The sequence below is a fragment of the Rattus norvegicus genome, chromosome 3 (assembly GCF_021556685.1).
Source record: "Rattus norvegicus strain SHRSP/BbbUtx chromosome 3, alternate assembly SHRSP_T2T, whole genome shotgun sequence".
NCBI lineage: Eukaryota > Metazoa > Chordata > Mammalia > Rodentia > Muridae > Rattus > Rattus norvegicus.
The window spans coordinates 99,900,364-99,923,584 of NC_141536.1; the positions used below are offsets into that span (position 1 = coordinate 99,900,364).

The window sequence follows — 23,221 nt, forward strand, 5'->3', positions numbered from 1 at the left end:
GGACTTTGGGGGGCTGAAAGTGGTTATTCTAAAGTTATTTTGATGAGGAATTTAGAAATGGTTATAATTTAACAGGGAGGAATTAGCTAGATTGAGTTATACAGTCGTAATCTCATTTGTTAACTAAGCTTAAATCATATCTTTGTTTGGGTATAGAATTTATTTGTCAAAAAGGTTTCAAAGTACAAGGTTTAGAGCCAGTCCTTCTATTGTCATTACAAACTTCTGAGTTGATTACACCTGTGAGTTAAGATTCAAATAACAAATTCATGGCTCTGACTTTGAGAAAGAACTTTCAAGATATTATTAAGATATAAAGACAACAGTCCAGATTGTCTTATATAGATAGATGGTTTTCAAAAAATGTCAGAAATCCACAAAATTTGAGATTTAAAGTTATTTATCTTTTGTTGAGGCATATCTGCTCCTAACAGTTCCCCTTTGGTGGATTTAACGAAGAATGTGAACATCTCTATCTCCAGGTGAGGCAATACTTTGTGTCTAGGCAGCCCCTGGACAAAACTGCCTGTTTCATCTGCAGACTGTGCTGTCCAGAAAAGGACAAATTATACAGAGTAGTTGACTGATAAACTCTGCCACGACAGGGTGATCAGCCCTTCAAAATCTACATTTCAAGAGTCTGTCAGTTGATTTTGAGCCAGAAGGCTGAAGACTTGCGCTCACATGTTGCTAACAGACTGCGCTAGTGGAGATTTGTCTCTACAACCTCTCAGTTCTAGAAGCCGTGTTAGGCTTCCTATGTGTATAGATACTTGGTCATTCTCAGATTTCTGATGGAGTTGAAGACTGATTATAGTCTCATAGCCTATCAGGCTGTATAATTCTAAATATACATATTTTATTGGATAGTTATCAAATATTATACAAGCTAGCCAAGATATGATATAGATTTTAAGCCTTTCTTAAGCTGGAATGAATAACTAAATGTTCTGTCTAACTGATATAGTGATGGACTGGGTGTTGAGTATATCATATGCTTTATAAATTGTAGAATGGTAATAATTGTACTCAATTTATATATAAGTAAAAAGGCTTTTTAACTGGACAAAAAGGGGGAAATGTTGTGGTTTGCCCTGAAATTATCTGTATTTTGATGCTAATTCCACTGCCCCAAGGACAGCTGCCTAGTCTAGTACTCAGGAATCAGGTGACTTCACCAGAAACTTCTCCCCATTGAATTTGTAAAGTACAGGTGAGGGGCAGGTACAGGATAAGAGGAGGCCTGTCATTGGAAGAGAAGGAAGGATGGGCAGGAGAGAAGTTTGAAGGAAGAGGAGGAGACTAGACGAGAGAGAAGAAGAGACAGGAGAGAGAGGAGAGAAGCCATGGCAGGTGATGTTAAGATTCTGCTCTGTGTATTTACAGGTTGTTATCAATGTTCCTAAGGGATGGATGGTACCGGGCTTTGTATGTTTAAGTGGGCAATTATATCTTATCAATTGGATCTAAAATTATCGTGTTGTGTGTTCTTTTATGTGATGGTTTGAGTGTAAGAAAGTGTGCAGCGGCAGGAGACAATGGGCCGCCGCAGAGTTGGGATGTGATTCTGCCAAGACATGTAGACACCGCGGTGCGGACCTAGCAGGGTAAAAGACACCAATACCTTTTTATCTTTTTATTTTTACAACAACACTCCTAAGTCATGGCTTACATTATAAGCCCATGAAGGTCCAGAGGTCTACTTGGCTCCTAGATGGTCAGTTAATAGTGCTCAGACCACATTTTCCCATCTTCTTCTGTGAAAGATTGGTGGAAGACACTCAGTAAAATGAACTTTAAAAGTCAGACCTCAATTTCACATCATATCTTTGTGAACAAGAGCTATCCAAATAAAAATATACTCAGAACCTAATGGAGACACGCACCTGTCCCTACAACCTCCATAATTCATGATTTAATTTACTTTAGGATGAAATAAATGCAAGAGTTGTAGGCAAATGTTCATGTGTTATGAACTTGCTTGCATTGAGGTATTTGAAGGAGATACTTTGGAAAGTGATTGACTTCATGGAAGTTAACTGAGTTCAGAAACAGTCAGCTATGAGAACATGAAGGGCATGTGGAATTGCTTGGTTCTAATCTAGGTTTCCTATTACTTAGTGATATAGTAGAGGGGAGTCTCCCTTGGTTCCTGCATGACAATGCCAACGTGTATATGATATAAATGTGAACAAGGCATGAAAGATAAATGTTAAGAACTCTGGACTCAGCCATGGATTCAAATTCAGAAGAATGCCAAGGGAGACTATGAATCTTTCTCTGACTGTTTTCATTTCTTCTTAAGTTAATCTCTATTCCCTGGGATCTGTTGTTTCATTTCTTATGTTGTTCCCATTCATCTTTTTCCTTTAGACTTGATACAATCAACTCATTCATTTCTGTGCCTCTCTTCTTCAGCCTTGACTAGTTTCTCCCCCCCCCCTTTTTTATTTCCTTTATTGAAGTTCAGGGACACCCTACCTCTAGGAGACTCAATCTTTTTCAGTACTCTCACTATTGGGGTATAGGATGTCTGGCAACAGTAAGTAGAATTCCCAGGGAGTCTTCATTTCTCTTCTGGAGAGTTACAACCCTCGACTACAGAGCACTTGGTATTGTATAATATCATCATTCTTCCACTGCCCTTATAAAAAGAAGTAGGCACTGGTCTCCTTGATGTCGGAGGAATGAGATGCTCTGAGACGATTCCACTCACCAGTCACTGATAGGCATATGCATCCAGCAGGAGAGTTCATCTCTGTGGGACTATCCTTACTTCTGTCGGCTAATTCAAACTTTGTCTACAGCCTGCTTGACCTCTGCCTTTAACACTTGTTGGGTCTTCCAGTTGTTCTCACCCTTCAACACTACCCTCAAAAACATCTCCCTAGCTAAATGTGCATGGTCACCCCAATATATCTTGAATAAAAGGTTGCTGAGCTCCTAATCTCAACCAATCAATTCCTCATAGATAGGCTTAGAGTGTATCAGTATTATGCCACCCCAAGACAAGGGACAAACATCTGGCTTAAAGAACTTACATCACAGAGAGAGTAATTCCTAAATTGTCTGTACAGTAGAGCTTGCTGCCATGTAGAAACTAAGAGAAGAAGCGTAAATGATCCATTTTCTGTGAGCCTGTCATTTGTCATTACTTTGCTAGGTATACCCTGTGTGTGATCATCAACAAAATATATAAACTTATATAGTTAGCAAAAGAAAGGAACCAAAAATAACTAAGTGACCTATTATGTAATTACACTCTCGGAAGTTCAGGTTCAATAAGGGCTATGATTATAAGAAATGTCTCTTTACTTATGGTCAAGGAATTACCCATTGCAGAAAGAGTGGGAAACACCCCAAGCAGAGGGAATGTCTTGAGTAGCACCCTTGAAATGTCTAAGAACTTGATATTCAGATGCTAAACTAGGATGGTCTGAACAGATCTAGGGCAAACTGTCCATCGCTGGGTTCTAAAGGTCGGGAGAAGGAAATTATATTAACTCAATATCCACTGAGAGACTTTAGAAAACCTGTCATGCTTTTGTTGTTTTCAAAGATTATTCTGATTGCATTGTATTCTATTGATGAAACAAAGCAGGTGTTGCAGATGGATGTTACTGAAGAAACTGAAAGATGAGTGTGTGCAGTGTGTGGGGATTAAGGTGGAAAGGTGGAGGTGAACTGAAGAGTTGATTGATGATCTCTCACTGAGGGAGAAGAGCCATGAAACTGGACTTAAATGTGAGAGTTGAAAGCAACAGGAAGAACCAGAAATCATTCCTGGTTTGATCAACTTCCTGAATTGTAATTTACTGAGAAGAGGGAGACTGAACAGAACAGATCTTTGTGGTGATTGGACATACTGGGACATAGGAATTCTTAAGAGCTGGAGAAACACAAATCTCATATGGAGAGTGTAGCCTGAAGTTATTCCTTTAGGATTTTTCAGCAGGAAAATAAAGAGAGTTAGGATTATTGCCCATTGCCTAAAGAAGAGCACAGTCAAGAGAAGGACTGGGGCACTGAATATACTCAGAGTCTTAGAGGCAGAGGAGCCAGTGAATCCGTTGGATAAGGCAATGAGGGTGGTTAAAAATAATCTAGTGTTGAACATAAACATGTCCAACTCTTGCTACTAATAAATATTTTGCTTTTCATTATAATAAAATAATAGTTTTGAAAATGTTTGATTAACCTTAAAGTTATATATATACACGCACATTTATATGCGCACGCGCATGCGCGCGCAGACACACACACACACACACACACACACACACACACACATTATTTATCATGAAAGAAACTTGACCCAGCATGCAGGAATTTGTACAACTAAAGTATTTAAATTCCTTATTACTTTAATGACTGTATGAAACTTTTAAAACCACATATAAAAAAATTTCCTTAGTAAAAAATCACTCAAATTTATGTAGAACTTTATCCACCTAACAAGAAGATCATCCAGTACAAATTATCATTTAGATCCAAGAAAATTTTCATTTCCTGGCCTAAAAGGAATGGAATATATCCCTTTCAGGATTAAAAATAAAGAAAAGAAGCCAAGGAATTTTACATTTATTTTTACTATTTTTTATTTATGCGTAGCTGTGTGAACCTGCATATGTGTGTGTGTGTGTGTGTGTGTGTGTGTGTGTGTGTGTGTGTGTGTGTGCAGATGACTGCTGGTGCCCTTGGAGGCAGAGAAATTCAAACTTCCTAGCTGGATTTACAGACAGTTATGAACCGCCTGATGTGGTGCCAGGAGCTGAACTTAAGTCCTCCAGAAGATCAGCGAGGGTTCCTAACCTCTGAGCCATCTCTCCGGTGCCTGGTTAAAGATGTTTTTAGGTGCACACTTTACCACAGTTCTTGCTTACTCCTAGCTCCAGCCCTCCCATTGTGGTATCTCCTGTGTGTTGGGGGATGGGAGTGGCAATGATCTCCTATCCCCAAATCCTTTGCAAACTCTATGTGGTTTTAGAACTTAAGTCCTATTTTTCCATGGATGATATTTAATAGAACCATAAAAAGGTAGTGGGTGGAGTCTGGCAGAAGTCTTTACTCTATCATGACTTCCAGTGCTTTTAAGAGAAGATGTTATCTTATCTTAAAGATAAGATATATAGATATATAAGATAAAGATATATACGTTACATATAGATATATCAGATAAAGAAAAGACAGCTCTATAACCTTCGTCTTTGCCATTGTGAGATGAAAGAAACTTGGTCTGTGAAGAACACACTGAAGTAAAGTTATCCATAAAGCCTTCTGTACTATCTTTCTAACTACCATTGAGAGTTTGGGAACCTTATTTCAATACTAATGCCTTTTAAATGGGTGTTTTTAATGGTTAGATACAACTGCATTGCTATATCATTATTGTTGTAAAAAAGATATAAGTAGTAGGAGAAAATTTGGATCATTTTTATAATCTATTTAAGTCACTTCATAGTGATTTAAAAGGCAAAAGATAGGTGGTATTTAATTCTCTCAAGACTAAATGTGTATAATTACATATATATAATCAGCATTATCAACAAATTCAGAAGACACAAAAAGCTTAAGAATTATAGTCGACCTAGATAATCAAGGCTTGTTCCAATATCTATGTGATTTGCAAATCTAAAATGTTCCATAACTTATTGGACTTGAGGGGCCTAAAATGATTCTATCATCACGAAGGACTCTTGACAGTGCTAAATAAACTTAAATTGTGTATACATGGCTACCAAACATGTCGACTCTTGTCCAAGGAAATTTGCAGTTTAGCACCAGGGACACTTAGAGGTTCAGGAAGAGTTTGACCCACTGTTAACAATAATTGAGTCTTTGTAGACCACTAAACGTAGTTAGTTAGTGAAGGATGTGGTGCATGGGGCACTCAAAAGGCATTTCATCTCTTAATAGTTATATTTTTATATCGAGAGTTATAACATGAGTTATATTACCTAAAGTCATTAAAATCAAATTGGGAGAACTGAGGAATCAGGAAAATGCATGACGCACACATACGGGAGCCTGAGTTCGAACCCTAGCACACAATTAAAAGTGTTTGCCTGGGGACACATGGGTGAACTCTGGGTTCATTGAGAGACCCTGTCTCAAGAACAAGCAGGAAAGCAACCAAGGAAGACACCCAGTGTCAAGCTCAGGCCATTGCATACACGTGCGTGTGTATGTGTGTGTGCACGCACACACATACACACACACACACGTACACACATGCACACACACAAACATATATACATACACATGTAATTCTCAATATATGTTTAAGAGTGTTAAGTTTTAGTTTTATTTTACAGACTTTACAATTAAAGTTCACTCTGTAATTAAATGAAACGTCTCCTGTTTGTTGATAGGAGACTCCAGGTTGAGTCTAGTGTTTATACAGTCAGGAGCCTCAGGGACTGTCCAGTGATTATAATAAGGAGAGTTTTAGATGAAGATGAAGTTTACATAGTTACTTCACACAGGCTTGATGGATTTCAGTTGGAAGTTGTCTGCGTTTATCTTTGGGCATATCAATTTTAAATGTTTAAATGTCCTGTAATTGTTTTTAACTCAACAAGGATTTATTCACGGGAATCCATGTAAGAAGAAGAGGGGAAAAGAAGAAAAGAAAAACCAAACAAATGAAGTGAAGAGGATTCAGACCACCTCTCACACTCTAGCTTTAACTTTTACACTGTGTGCATATATTCAGGGCACAAAGGGCCACCAACATACACCAACCAGTACAGTGCAGGAACCCCTGCACTACATCGATTAACTTAAACACTTTAAACAATTGTGTGCTAGGGTTTGAACTCAGGCTCCCGTATGCGTGACATGCTTTGACAATGAAAAAAAAAAAAAAAAAAAAAAGGAAGGCAGGGGCAATATGTTTAGTGGGAATAAACATTTAAATGTAAGAACTTCGCTTCAACTTCTCATTGTCTTTGTGTCAACTAACATTGACAAATCTTTTACCACGTAATCTGAAACTTTGAGAAAATCACTAGTAACTTCGTTCAACTGCTCTATGGCTGGGCTAATTGGTTAGCCCACCATTTAAAGTGCCAAATATTAAGATCATCACAAGCAGATTACCTTCCCCCGCCTGCTTCAAGTGTGTAAAAATTGGTAGGCAGTGAGATTTTCTAACTTCATTATATGAATGGTGTTAAACAAACCACAAAGCAGTTGCCTGTAATACCATCGCTGTTTCCTGGAGCAGTGATACCTGGCTGGGCGTCATCATTTTGCCTCCTCAAGATAAGTAGGTTTGGGGTGGTTGTTTTGTTTTTGTTTTCTTTTTTCTTTCAAAGTTAGGTCTAAGTTCCCTACTTTTGCCTTTTCCCCCCTCCTTTGGATTTTTTTTTTCCAATCTGTCATTATGTTTCTTTAAGAAACTTATTTTAAAAAAGTTTAAGGGAAGGAACAAAGCTAGCAAAGAAACAGATGTGTCCCACATAAAATATGCAATAAATCTTGTCCCACAAATTCTTTGCTCTGAACTTTCTGACAGAAACTGTCAAATATCCACTTTAATTCAGGTATAAAATGTTCTCTCCGTGTCATGGCGCCAACTGCCATATGCCAGAATAAAGTTAGTGACCCGCCGTAAAAACAGCAGCATAGGCACCTTTGAAACCATACAAGTCATCGTGGGTGAGAACGAGCCATATAAATCCATGGGGAATTAATCTGGGCTTTGCTACTATCCTGCTGCGCATTTACAATGAGCTTCTACTCCGGCACAGCAGTAGTAGTAATACTTTTTAAAAGGAGAGAGAAAATAAGGAAAGCAGTGTGTCCCCCTAATGAGCCTGCGCGGGGGAGGGGCTGCCAGATCCAAAGTCAGCAGCTTCTCGTGCCCCCTCCCCCAGCTCTGGAATCCCTTGAAGAGGTGGGCCCCAGCCTGGGTTGAACATGTGGGGTTCCCCTTCAGTCAGCCCAGCCTGGCTCAGCACATCACGTGAAACCAATCTCCCCGAAGTGCAATCATAGAAATGACTTCAGCTTCATAAATCAGCCTTATCATGCATCCCGCAGAAGAAGGCGATGCTATAGGTTTTCTCCAGAAACACCATTTTAGGCCTCCGATTTCACAAGCTATTCCCACCACCCCCACCACACACACACACACACACACACACACACACACACACACACACACACACATTATTTTTTCTGAAATCACCTTCAAGGAGGTTGCTCAATTAGCTCCAGGCTCCTGCCTAAAGAAAGTAGCCAGAGCTTCTCCAATATACCTAAAATTGCAACATTTTTAGGTCTCAGATTTTGAGAGCAACCCCTGTCTAAAAGGTGGGGCAGGGGGATTGTCCCAGTCCCCACTTCCAATTCGCCTGTCGCCCCCACACATCTCTCCCCTTCCGTCCCTCCATCTAAGGAACTTCCTCTCCCCCTTTTCCATTAAAAATGTCTGTCTTTTGGGGTTGGGGATTTAGCTCAGTGGTAGAGCGCTTGCCTAGGAAGCGCAAGGCCCCCGGTTCGGTCCCCAGCTCTGAAAAAAAGAACCAAAAAAAAAAAAAAAATGTCTGTCTTTGTCCAACATTTCCAGATATCAAATGTTTAAACATAAGAGGAAAAAAATCACTTATTTTGTGGTATTGAACTCCTTCTAAGCAACCAAAGCATTTCATCTATGAAACAACAAAAATGTTAGGGCCAAGGGATGGATTTATTTCCCAAGTAAATCAAAACTCATCAATCTGCACTCATTGTAGTTGATAATATTTTAATAATCCTACCTAAACATTTCTCCTAAAAGGCCTCATTTAAGAAATACTGCAGGAGAATTGTTTTTATATGCTATCTCATGAGTATCTAGAACATTGTTTTATTTACTTGGCTCTGATAGCCACTTTGAATAAGGGGGAAATTTTCCCTCATTATTTTCAATGACATTATATTTAAATATAAATTAGTTACAAAATTATTCATTTAAAAGTTAACCGTTGCATATTAGGAAAAAAAGAATTATGGAATCAATATGATTCGTTACATATGTAACAATCACCAACATGAACTTACAGATAATTATTTTCATAAAACTGAATTAACATTATTAGTGGCTACTCCTTCAAGAAAATCTTGTGTGTTACTTTAATTTTTATTTTCTTAGTTTTTTTTCCCCCTCAAACATCTAAATGTTCCATAATGAGTATTTCTTATTATAAAATCTGGAAAAAATATAAAGATTGCCTAAAAAAAAATCACTTCAACTTTCATTCTCATTGAATCCATCCTCAAATCATTACCATAACTCGGTTTTCATCGATATCTGTGCAGGTTCTTCCTATCAAAGCCTTCTCCGAGAGTAGACGGCAGTTGGTGGTGGGGACTCTGGATGGAGCTCACACTAGGTATTTTCCCACCCACACCTATAAATAGTATAGTCAGTGTTTACACCAGGCGCCATTTCCTTGTCACCTTTTACTGACTCCAGTTATGATCACCTGTACTAACACTCCACCTGTGTATCTTCCGCTGGCAGAACAAATCCAGTGTGAAAAGTGTCTCCCGTAGTATTTGGGATGAATCTCGGTCTCTTCCGTATTCTCTTTTATTTGAAATGCTGCCCGAACAACCCCTGCACGGCTCCACCGCTCTTAGACATGAAGAGCACCACAAGTATGGAAGCTGCGTGAGTCTCGGCTACCCCTGCGGGCGGACTCGTTTCAATCCCTAATACAGCAAATCCTTGTTCAAATTAAAACAGAGGATTATTTGCTCTTGAAGGGACAGCTAACGTCAGGAGAGTTGGACTGTTTTATAAACGTTTTCTGTGGCTCCTTGAGTTGAGCAGGGCTCTGCTGAGAGCAAGGTTATGGCTACAGTGGGTCTCTGTGATTGCTTGCAGGGATTTGGTGGAGCGCCAGCTGTTGTGAGCGAACATCTAAACGATTGGATTCTAGAAGGATGGCATCCATCAGTTAACAAAATGCTTTAAGCAGCAAAGCAGAGACCTAGTGTAAATGGATCTAAATGAAGGAGAAATATCCCCTAGAAGAGAGTGGATGCCCTGCTAGATTTCCCTCCCTTGGCTTTCCTTTATTAGTAATGATCTGTCTTAAGTCATTAAAACATCTTACGGTGTATAACACCTTTTTAAAAACATAGTTTGCTCTTTATAATGTGATGAAAGCCATTTTGGGGAATGGGAAGGAAGATCAAGCCCCAGGGGTCTCATGCATGCTAGACAAGTTCTCTGCCACTGAGCTGTACTAGAAATCATCTTTATATTGGGCACATGTCTGAACACTTCACAAAATAATGTAGAATGATTATTTTATAGAGAGAGTAGCAATTTACATCCAAAGGTATATGTAATCTAAATAAGAGGGTTCAATGTGGGTAACTATCCACTTAAAGGTAACGTGCAAATTCTCAGTTATAACTTACTTTTCTGTTCAATTCTATAAAGATAGGACAGTTTTATGGTTTCTCTAGCCAAGACCTAGAAGAATAACAGTGTTCTATAGCAAAAGCTAAACTGGAGGCAAAGAACAGATTCTTTTTTTTTTTTTTTTTGTTCAAATTGAGTTTTGCGATATTCAATAAATATTTCTTTAATTTCCTATTGTTTAACTTGGTTGACTTTTGAAGCATAGCATGAAGGTTGACACTAGGTAATTTCTTAGGATTCTTCTAGCTCCACAGTTCTTAAATTTATCTAGAGTATAAGTGGGAAAATTAAGGTGTAAAGAGTCAGAGCTGGGGAGACAGATCAGTGGGCGAAGCTCTTACCATGCAAGCATGAGGACCCGAGCTCCAATCCCAGGGCCCATGGGAAGTTAGGTAGTACACACCTATAAATCCCAGCACTTCTATAGCAAGAAGAGCAGCTTGCTTGTGCATACTGCTGTATACACAGCAGGAAACAACAAAGAGACCCTGGTTCCACATGGGAAGTAAGGACCCACCCTTGAGCTTGTCCTCTGACCACACAGGCTGTGATACACACACACATGCACATGCAAACGTATTTTAAAAGATCTATACTTTTAAAAAAAAAGGTATGAAGATTCAAGTGATAGTCTTTATAATATGATTAGTTATCAAAGCGGTCATGAAATACCGAAAGAATCCGAATAGAAAAATTTCCCCCAATTTGCTGTGGGCTGTCAGTATCCAATGTTACACTTCTGTGAGATGGAAAGACAAGAGATACTGACTTGTGAAGTGAGGGGCTGCACTGAATCAGAGGGAAAATGGATCTGTAGCCTGCTCTCTCGATCTCACTGTGCTCACAAAGATTCCAGCTGACCACTGCCCTGGAGTCATTCTCACCAAGGAACAGAGGCAACAAAGCACCGCTTGCTAAACCCTGCATTTACATTCTCAAGTACTAACTAAGCTTGACAGGGAAAGGTTGGAAAGCAAAACACACAAACAGGCAAACACATTCTCCACAGGCTGTGTCTTCCAGAAGTGAGCCACATTTAGATGGATGCTAACAGCAGGACAGGGCAAAAGTTGGTTGAGGAAGAGGACTTCTCCTGCCATACCTACAGCTTATCAGAAGTTACTCAGAGCTTCCCAACGCTAAGCCTCCTTATTTTTGAGGTTTTTGGTCCAATGAGATGGGAACAGTTCTCTCAAAAATTGAATTTCTCCCCTAAGAGATGTGACCATAGACTTCATTCTCCCACAGGACACCTAAAAGCATTCCAGAAAGTCTAATGGGATGACTGAAAGATAGGGCAGGCAGTACAAGAAAAAAATAAACTCATGTAAATTATTCCCTAGGTAAGAAAGTATATTTTATAAATGTGATTAGTGAGAAGTGTCTGTAAAATATATGAAATTTTTTTTTACAAAAAATACATCACTTAATTAGTGCTAACGAGTAAAAGGGTGTCTTGGTTTGAACCAAGGAGGCAGCACACGGAGATTCAAGGGCTGTGGAAGAACTCACCACCTGCCTCCCATTAGTGCTAACGAGCCTCTCTCACCGGATCATTCTGAACGTTTACCCCCATGGTCTGTGTTAAAGCATCAAGAGTCAGGAAATTCAGAGTGAAAGCTGAAATTCCCGCTCAGAACTTTCTCTCTGATGTGTATTCTACAACGGGAAAATGTGCGGTTCGGTGAAGATCCAAAGATGCCACCATATCACGGGAGAACTCTGGGGAGCAACAAAGCTCCTTAGGCAATAGTAGGGACATTGGATAATGTACTACATAGAGTCAAAGCCTAGCTCCCAGCTTAGATGTCTAAGGATTGAGAAATGGATAAAGGAAATGTGCACAAAATTTATTGTTTTTTCACTCAAAAAAGGGAAGTTACAATGATTTCTAAAATTTACTTTTATCCACATTTTTTATGACCTTGGGGCCCTCTTCAAAGGTTTTGTTGCAGTACATTTTGCTTATACTTTTTGCCACAAGCCTTGGCTTTCTAGTGTAAGGGACATGGACATCCAACTGCATCCTAGACAGACCATTGCACAGCCTCCCACCATTTATACAGAAAACGCTCGTCACCCTTACTGTGCATCTAGATACTGCCAAATAAAAACCCTGCGGCAAACTAGAAATAGCCATTCTAGTTTAACCACAATTAGGAAAACTAAGGAGACAAGAAGACAAAGAGACGATATTTCCTGGGTAAACATACCATTAGAGACAGGCAGGGTGGTGTAATCCTTTAATCACAGAGCTGGGGAGGCAGAGGCAGACAAGCCTCGGAGAGCTTGAAGCCAGTCTGGTCAACATTGGGAGTTTGGGCAAGCCTAAGCTATTTAGCAGGGCCCTGTCTCAAAATAAATAAGTAAAAAGTTTTAAAAGAAGGAAAAAAGTAAGATATAGGAGCCCTCCATAACTCAGTGGTTCCATGTAACCAAGTGTTAAAGGCAGCACACTTCAGTGTCGGTGTGTTGCTGCTTGGCTGGCCAGAGAGCATTGCTTTCTCCTGGAAGAATGCATAAAGAGCTAGGTGATTTCCTCAGAAATGAAAAATGACAGGCATGTTCATATCAGATGGAGGCCCCGTGAACCAGAGCACGCTCCCCTTTATCCTCATTAACATTACTGACTGCTCCAACTGCAGTTATAATAAAACCAGCTTCTTTACTGTGTGTCCTGTGGGTTTATGCCAACCACACCAGGTCCATAAACCATGGTATATTAAAGTGTAATAGACTGTGTAAAGAATTCTAGGAAGATCTTCCAACCTCTCTCCCTTCCCCTCACTTCACATTTTACTACTTCCCTATGAGTATTCATAAATATGACTTTATTGTGTTTAGAATAAAGCCCTCAATCTCTCCGCACAGTCTTCTTTGCCTACATCCAATGGATGCTTGAGATTAAAAATTCAAAGGCTTGGGTACATTGAAATGTTGTCCAGTTTTGTGTGGATATTTTCTGAATGTCCAGTCTTATTTGTAAAAGCTTTTCTTTTTTAAAAAGAAATCCTAGGAAAATAATTAGTATATTTTTAGAACTCAAAGGCTCCTGTCACTTGTCCTTGTGAAGATAGTCCAGATGGAGGCAGCATATACTGAGGTAGAAATAGCATACTCAGTGTTTGGATACTCACTTACGCCTGTTGTTTTATTGTAAACAAACAAGAGATTTGAGCCAAACTTAATCCTAGCACTCTAGAGACAGAGGCAGGTGGATCTCTGTGAGTTCGTGGCCAACCTGGTCTACTTAGCAAGTTCAAGGACTACTAGGACTGTAGAAAGAGATCCTGTCTTGAGGAAGGAGGGAGGGAGGGGAGGAGGGAGAGAGGGAGGGGAGGAGGGAGAGAGGGAAGGGGGAGAGAGAGAGAGAGAGAGAGAGAGAGAGAGAGTGAGTTGAATTACACTGCCAAGAAATAGACCCTGGTATACTCAGGAAGAGACCCCAGAGACTCTTAGACTCTATTCTGTTCGTGTGAGTAATTTCTCTGTCCACCTAACCATCTTTCACATAAGGGAAAACGACGTTTGATGACACTCTCAAGAAGCAAAATGGACTAGGAAAGGTTGAGTGCCAGCTAATGGTCTCAGAAGTGCACTGCTCACTGTGCCATGGACATGTTTCTTTTGGAGATCACAGGAAAAACCAGTTCTGCACCGTGGGAAGAGGTCTAGAGGGCTTTATTATGCAGGGCGATTTTAAGCTTGATCCCTGAATGGGAAGAAAAGGCTTTGGTAATGGAGATTGGGAGGGGAAAGAGAAGGTACAGAGGCATTCGAAATGAGAAGCAGTCACTTGTCCCCAAAAATAAAAACATGAGAGAAAGCCCAGACAGTGTTGAAATCCAGTGTGACAGGTTCATTGGGCAAGAGTTGAGAGTATGAAGAGCCTGGTCATCAGGGCTTACTGTACAAGGAGGAAGTATTCATCCAGTACTGCAGTCATCTCTCCTGCTCCATCGTTGGTGTTGCCTGTGCAATTGTTTCAGATCCCATCAACTCTGCCTATGTAAGACTGAAAGCCTACTCCGTAAATATGGGTCTGCTTGATCAACATGCCTCATCTCTTTCTCTTCAGACTTCACTGCTCCTCCCAACACAGTCAGGCCAGTTAATAAAACTACAGTGGCTCCTGGGTGATCAAGGGAAATGAAGAGTTCCCCACTTCAAATCTAAACCTGGGAATGGTGCAGTCAAATGAGGAAGGCATCTCAAAGCAAGTGCAAGACAGGTACAAAGCTAGGTTTTGTGCACCAAATAATTAGTCAATCAGCCAACACTAAGAAAAGAGTCCAGAGGATTTGAGGGCGCTACTTCAGTGAACATGCAAATATTAGTGATCTAAATAGATGATCAAGCCAGCCTCATCCCATTCTTGGAGTGCTGAAGGAGGTGGTATAACTACAGAGGAAATGTTTAAGGAAAGGTTCATCTTCGTGACATGAACATAGAAACTAAACTAGCAAATACTGTTACTCAAGCTACAGCATGTTACAACTCTGGCTTCAGGTCACTGATGTTAGTGGCTGGAACAGATGGTCAATGGAGATGAAAAGGCTTCATCTCGGAAGACAATGTCCTATAGGACTTCTGTAGCTACAATAGAGTAGAAGTCAGGCACAGGCAGACTCACCAGGGACTAACGCAGATGCTGACTTTTTGCTGTTTCTCTACTATGAACATCCAAAGACCCTTAAGGATACTAACTCTTCTCTGCTTGTGCTCCACAAGTGGAACAAGTTTAGCTGACAGCACATCTGTTTACAACATGCTTTACTGGATATTCTAAGCCCACTGCTGAGACTTCTCAGAAGGAAGAAGAGGTGGGGGTGGGGGTGGGGGTGGGAAGAACCCTCTCAAAATGCCACTGCTTACTAGCAAGACATCTGATGAGCCAGGATCTCTAGTTGTGATGGACAATGAGAGGAAGGTCGGTTTTTGCGTACAAACATAAGAGCTATTCTGCAGCCTATAGATCAAGGAGTACATTTGACTTTTAGTCTTGTTGAATACATTCATTTTGTATATAACTGTGCACATAACTGCTACACATGGTGATTTCCTTGAGTGAATACAGGCAAGGTAGATTGAAAAACATTCTAGAGAAGACTCACCATTCTGGACTGTTAAAAATCCTCTGTGATTCATGATAGGGGCTCAAGTTAATTGCTACCCCTATGTTTGACTTTGAGGGGGTGCAGTCTTTGGGGGCAATAACTAGAAATGTAATGTACCCAAAAAAGAATCAGGATTGGAATCTAATGGTGTGATTAACTTTTCCAATCTCAAGCAAACAGTCTTTGCCTCTGTGGATAAGCAAAGAAAGTAGTTTCATAATCTACTGGAAAAGATGTTAGGTTATAACTGAAATAGCATCAAAGTTCTTGCTCAGGGGTTGCACCACGTACAGTGGGCCACACCCTTCCCCATCAACCATTCATCGAGTCACTGCCTCACAAGACATGACAGATCTGAGGGAGGCATTTCTTCACAGCTCTTCTAAGGTGACCCTACTTCCTGTCAAGTTGACAAAATATGGACCAGTGTAGCTATGCATGAGCATGTTACATTTGTACATGAAATATCAAAAGGTTAAACACTCTTGGATGTGAGGCCTTGGTAAGAAGTTTGGAAGTCAGAATTGATGCTAAATGAATCTTCTCATTGTTGGAATTCTGACTTTTTAAATTGCCTTTATTGTCTTAAAACCTGACCTTATTCCTTAATTTGGAAAATAATTATTTAACTTCCTGTATGCTTTTAAAGAGTGTCTTGTAAACAAGAGATAGAAGCAAAGTGAAGGTGCGTATTATCTTCCTATATCTTCTGACAACGCCTCCAAACGTATTCTTCTAAGAAGCCTATCCACTCTACCCCCACTAATAATTCCACAGTTTAAACCATAGTGGAAAGAAAACTTAAAATACCAAATTGCCACTTGCTCACATGACTTTACCTTATAGGAGATTAAGTACATTCTATATGTAGGTCCAGAGGTGTTAGTTAAAGTAGCCGGATAAGGGAAATTTTCACAAGCCTCATTAACATCAGTGTTCTGTGTTTTGGGCTTAGTTTCCAGCATGTCAGTATTCCAACGCTGACTGTCTAGACTAATTCAGTAACTTACAAAAACAGCCTTTGTGGGCATTGTCTGTGCTCTGAAAATCTCTTGCTACCACTTACCAAAAATTGCTTCCTAGGGAGTCCTGTCCCTCAGGTTTAACACATTTCTTCCCTGACTAAACTGGAAGTTCTGTAGCAATGCAGCTCTACTTTCCAGTGGATCCCAAGCACCTAGAATGGGCTCTGGCCCTTGGAATAAAAGAGCAAATCCAACCTCATTAATAATGCTGAGAGTTGCATCGGGCTGGTGTCACTGGTTGCCAAGGAAGCTATGGCCAGGAGGAATGGTTTCTTTGCTGTATGGAGTATTGCAGAACATTAACTTATCCTTTTCCCCTCTGAAATGTGGAAGATGCAGGGATGAGACCAGCACCTCCCATCTCTTGAACGGAGCAGAGCTTTCCTATCTCCTTTTCATTCCCCATTCACCCACATGGGACTTCAGGTCCAGTACTGAGAAAGGAGGGATGGAGTTTGAGAACACTGGGATTCTTACACTTGGTTCAAAATTGCTTTCGTTGTCAATGATGTCAGAATTTGCATTTCTGAGTTCATGAGTGCCGTCTTTAAATGTTTTCTTTCTAAATAACATATTTGACTTAGGCTTAAATGGAGCATAACTTAAAATGTGTCAGTGACACAACCAAAAATGTCACTCATTGAGATGGTGAAATATGTAAGGCTAGTGGAGTGTCTACTTCACAGTATATCCTTTTCTGACTGCATATGGCCCCTTACCATGGGAAATGCAAGCTTCTAGTCACTATCACTTCCCTTAAAACCCTTTCTCTCAAACTCTCATTACCTCTCAGTAATACCTACCTTTGCATTTGCAGATGTTGTTTCTTTTTAAATCACCATATGCACAGCAATATTGAAGACCTGACCTACTGCTTCATTCAGTTCGCATATATTATTTCTTGTCATTGAGTTCATATGTAGTGACAGCTTGGCCATAGTGGACTTGCCACATCATGGACATGGCCAGTTGGAAACTATCCAGTGTCAGAGAACAGCATAGTGCTCCAGGAAGATCGCTCATGCTCAGGGGAAAATTCTTCTTCTGTTTAGCCATGCACATAGTTTAAAATCACTGGGCATAAAAAAATCATTAGTTTGTTTCACATTTGAGGGGGGCTTGAAGCCTGACAGGTTCAGGTTAGTTCTCAGCGTCTGACTGGCAGAGGATTACAGTAATGCATAGAAAATTCTATTGGGGCTCTCTGGGGAGTCAGAATGCAAAGAAGAGCCACACAAGTGCTCAGTCCCCCTTAAATGATGCATTTATCAAAGCGGGATCATTTAATATTGCTGCAATTTTATTACTTGAAACATTGTATATAGAAATGACACGCCACATTATCCCACAATACTTAGCTTACGTTTATATTCTAAATATTCATTTATTTGCTTAGGAAAGCCAGTATCTCTCTTATTAAGTTCTTTGTGACACGCACAGATGTATATAAACACAATTCCACATTTAGACCCATGAAGTAACTATTCTCGTGGAGCTCAATTGTACAGTGGTGTTATAGGCAGAGGGGTAAAGGAATAGTCTAGACTGTTGGGTGGAGAGAGGCAGAAGATGGGGAAGTGAGTCAAGAAGGCAGAGACCTGGAGAAGGACTTGGTGATGACAGGTGGCACTGGATGTTCTTCTCCTTAGTGAGATCAGTCAGGGAAGGTAGCCTATGGGCTGAGGCATGAGCGCAGTGAGGGAGTCACCAGTACTGAGGCTGGGCAGGAGAAACAGAAGAAGCAGGGTCTCAGAGGCACACACTCAGTATGCTCAAACCTCAGCTGGCCACACACACACACACACACACACACACACACACACACACACACACACACACACACACAAGCACGGAAAAGAAAGGGAGATGTTTCCGAGGAGCCGGGGCCTCCTAGGACATCATGAACACTTTAGAAGGGATGCCATGTTTGACGTCAGGGAGGAAATTTGAACTTACACTTCGAAAAGAGCAATGAAGATGGTGAGGATGAATGGTGGCTGTGAGGTTGTGGAGGGGCCATGAGTTGTGTGGTAAACCCTGTGCCTGCGTTATCTTATGTAACCTTGACAGTAACTACCGTGGCTATTCCTAGAGGACAGATGAGGCAGCTCTTGAGCATTTGATCATGAATAACTTGTCCATAGTCACACACACAGGTAGTAGGTGACAGGCCCGTTTATTTCCCACTCAATTATTTATTTATTCACTTTAGCTCCTGAACACAGCTCCATCCTCACAGTCCCCCCTCACTCAGCCCATTTCCCTCCCCCTTCCCCTTTGAGAAGAGGGAAGCCCGCCCTGGGAACCAACCCATCTGGTCTATCAAGTCCCTACAAGACCAGGCACATCCTCTCCCACTGAGGCCAGATAAGGCAGCCCAGTTTCAGGAACAGGATCCACAGCAGGCAACAAGAGTCAGGGACAGCCACCACTCCAGTAATCAGGGGACCTGCATGAAGACCAAGCTACATATCTGCTACACATGTATGGGGGGGGGGGTAAGTCTAGCCCATGTATGCTCTTTGGTTGGTGGTTGAGCCTCTGGGAGCCACCAAGGCCAATCCAGGTTTTATCGCTGCAAATATTATATATGCTTTAATGCCCTTCATGGAGTATGTCAAAAGAGATAGATAGGATTGACTTTGTTTATTCATTTAAAATTATCATAGGTCTCCCACATGCTATACTGTGGCCTACTTAATTTTTTTTCTGGGTATTTTAAAAGTATGAGTGTTGTTTTCGTACATAATGATACTGTCTTCAAGCTGGGAAATTTTGTAAAACACTCAAAAAAAAAGTCTTATTAAATAATCCGATGGCGTGGGCTCATCCATCTGTATGTAGATTCATAATTGTATCTCGGAGTCATTAATTTCCACAGCGATCTTCCGCGATTTCTTTCCTAATGCACTTACAAATGATGACCTGAGAAAAGCCTCAGTAGGTTTACCCTGCACTGACACTGACTTTATGAGTGGAATGGAGGCTAGGATTCTTGTTCTTGTTCTTGAATCCCAACAGAGCTGCTGCAGACACTGCTGTATAATGCTTAGGGGCGAGAGAGAATACATTGGGCCCATGGTAAGGACCATGGGGAGGCCAGCTATAGCTCAGGCAAGCCCGTCAGTCAGGACCTTCCCAATGTATATATTTCCCCTGGTGTAACTGTTATCATTCCCTTTCCTTCTCAAGAGTGTCCCAGACAAAATAGTATTATTTGGTGACGGTAAGCTATAACCATGTTGAAGAAGTCAGTGACACAGGATGGATCTGCTCTCCAGGCATGTGACATGGAATGCACTATTGAATTCCTTAATAATGAGTGGGTGTGGTCGAAGCTATATGATTACAGAAGAGATATTATGTTAAATGGCTTAAATCATACTTCTCTTTCCCAGCCAAAAAAGAGCACAAAATGGAAGAAAGTCACTTGGAGAATGCACAGAAAAGGTAAGCAGCTTTGACTTGGTCTCTGTTCTTTCTCAGACTAGATGTCCTCTCTTTTTATTTTCCTAGGGAATATTCCCATCTCTCTGCAAGCATCAGTCTCTAGAACTATCTGAAACTGTCCATAGTCTCACACACAGAAGCAAGTGGCAAAGCCAGAGGTTCTCCCTCCCCCCGCCCTGTTAAGTATTTATTCACTTTACCTCCTGATCACAACCCCCCTCCAGGCCCTCCTCCCGCACAGCTCCCTCCCATCCATCCCCTTTCCCAGTTGTCGGGAGACAAGGCCTGGACAGCCACTGCTGCACTTCCTACCTCCTCGTGGAGCATTTGAACTTTATGACTTCACTTGCACTGTGTTTGAGCAGCCAGCTCTGGTCCTGTCGGTTGAGACCTCTGAACAGTGAGCCGATGAGACCCCCTTGCCGTCATACGCACTATGAGCTCGTTCCACCCGCTTGCCTCTCCTCCCAACTCCGCTCCTGAACCAGCTCACAGAAGTTAGGAAGAGAGCTGCTTACTTTTAGCATCATAACTAGGTTAGGCCAATTGCATCAACAACTAGGAGGGTTATTACTTCAGTTTCCTTGCTCAGATCCTAGAGGCTTTTATAGACAAGGGACAGAGAATGAAAGGGACTACCTTCTGCATACAGACACTGCCTGGAAGTCAGAAGAGATCCTAGAGTTCTTCCTTTGAGCCTAGCCCCTCTTCCTGACCCCTGCTTCTCTCAGTAGACACCAGAGTATAGCCGTCACCTCACCTGGTGGAGCCCAGAATCCATCTGTTCAAAGCCCCGAAGGGGAAGGTTCTCTCAGTTCACTGTGCTAGTCCCGTGCGTATACCTCCCTTCTAGAAGGGAGTGTGAGCCTTCTAGAAGGGAGGGTGAGGGGGCATTGTCCTTCAGAAGAGACCGAGACACACGTGATGGTAATATAGGTAACTAAATGAGGTCATTGAGCTAGGAAACAGCATCTACAGGGAAAACAGGCTTTACAAAAGAGATGAGAAGAATTTTGCAGTGATGAATGTAAGTAAGAACGCCTGCATGAGGAATGCGCCATTTTCCTTCTCTAGCCACGATTCTAAAGAGTTCTAACAACCCAGAGACAGGTGCCAACGCTTAGTCCTGCTTCCTGCCCTAATCTGCCAACAAAATTAAGATGCCGATGAAAGCAAGATGGAGGGGCAGTCCTGTAGTCTCCTAAGTGCAGACATGTTCCCAAATCATGAGCATCAGCCTATCATGATAATTGTTGAAAACTCAGGCAATTACACGGTTGTGCTTTCAGCTTTTTGGCTCCCCTCAGCTGGACTTAGCCCCACATTATGCTTTCTTTCCTCGGTGTGTAAAGTCAGTGTCAGAGACACTCAGCTCCCAGAGCAGAGACCATCAACAAGGGCTGGCTGGTATCAGGCCAAGCGGCAGTTGGGCTTCCGGGATGCACGTCAACTTCTAATCCCTTTTCAAGACTTTTGCTGAAGGGCAAGGGGCTCGAGTTGGCGAGGCCCAGGCTGCTGCTGTGCATTAGACATGCTAAGGGAGTCATAACTTTGGGTTGTCAGCATTTTCCGTGGTTTGTGGTGAAGGTAGTCTAGCTTTCAGGTCATACTTGAAATATGTCAGATCTCATCTTTAATGTAGAAACCACGGTTGTTTGCTTGCACTCTTTAAGGAGGTTGTGGTCAGTGTTGCAATATTCGTGTGAGACTTAGTAAATTCCTATGTTTGATTCTCAAGAGAAACAATTTACTCTGAGGCTAAGGGCTATTTGCTTTCCCTAAGCAGTTTCTGAAGGCACACATGAGAAAACAGTAAGGGGAGGTGTTCCACTCTGGCGTCTCCACACCAAGTATAGAGCGCTTTGCCTTTTGGCTCTGCGCTCTTAGTAGTCTGCCATTAAAGAAAAAAAAAAGATATTTTGGCCAAATTAAAAGGATGCAGATCAGATGGGGAAATGTACTGGAGTCGAGTTGGAGGCCACTTTACAGTGAGATTAAATGAGTTGGTATAAAACAAAACATATGATTAGAAATTAATCTCTTTTAAAAGTTGATTGCTGTTTGCAAGCTACGTTCTGAGAATTAGACATTTCAAGGAGCACACGGCATCCTTTGTCTGCTGGAGAAGATTCCCTCTGGCAATTAAATATTAGTGATTCTTCTTGTCCGGATTTCAAGTGCACTGTTCTGTGAACCAAAATTGATTTTTTTTTTTTGTGATGAACATTTTGGCCGGAGAGGAGAGTAGTCTGGACATTATCAGACAGTGGTAGGTCCATAGGGTAGCTCTGAACTTTTTCTTCAGTAGAAAGTGGTCAGATGGTTGGAACTGGAAAATATCATCCTGAGTGAGCTAACCCAATCACAGAAAGACATACATGGTATGCACTCATTGATAAGTGGCTATTAGCCCAAATGCTTGAATTACCCTAGATGCCTAGAACAAATGAAACTCAAGACGGATGATCAAAATGTGAATGCTTCACTCCTTCTTTAAAAGGGGAACAAGAATACCCTTGGCAGGGAATAGAGAGGCAAAGATTAAAACAGAGACTGAAGGAACACCCATTCAGAGCCTGCCCCACATGTGGCCCATACATATACAGCCACCCAATTAGACAAGATGGATGAAGCAAAGAAGTGCAGACCGACAGGAGCCGGATGTAGATCGCTCCTGAGAGACACAGCCAGAATACAGCAAATACAGAGGCGAATGCCAGCAGCAAACCACTGAACTGAGAATGGGACCCCCGTTGAAGGAATCAGAGAAAGAACTCGAAGAGCTTGAAGGGGCTCGAAACCCCATATGTACAACAATGCCAAGCAACCAGAGCTTCCAGGGACTAAGCCACTACCTAAAGACTATACATGGACTGACCCTGGACTCTGACCTCATAGGTAGCAATGAATATCCTAGTAAGATCACCAGTGGAAGGGGAAGCCCTTGTCCTGCTAAGACTGAACCCCCAGTGAACTAGACTGTTGGGGGGAGGGCGGCAATGGGGGGAGGGTTGGGAGGGGAACACCCATAAGGAAGGGGAGGGGGGAGGGTGATGTTTGTCTGGAAACCGGGAAAGGGAATAACACTTGAAATGTATATAAGAAATACTCAAGTTAATAAAAAAAATAAAAAAAAATATAAAATAAAAAAAATAAAAAAATAAATAAATAAATAAAAAATAAAGACAAAAAAAAAAAAGAAAGTG

General features: G+C 41.3%; 1 protein-coding gene across 4 annotated transcripts in view; it reads left to right on the forward strand.

Annotated features, from left to right (window-relative positions):
- Fmn1 (formin 1) overlaps window positions 1-23,221 on the forward strand; it is a 377,899-nt gene that overhangs the window by 325,045 nt on the left and 29,633 nt on the right. For all 4 annotated transcript variants that reach the window (NM_001447270.1, XM_087651256.1, XM_087651258.1 and 1 more), the window contains 1 exon segment: window positions 19,964-20,015. In NM_001447270.1, coding sequence (NP_001434199.1) covers window positions 19,964-20,015 — 52 coding nt within the window.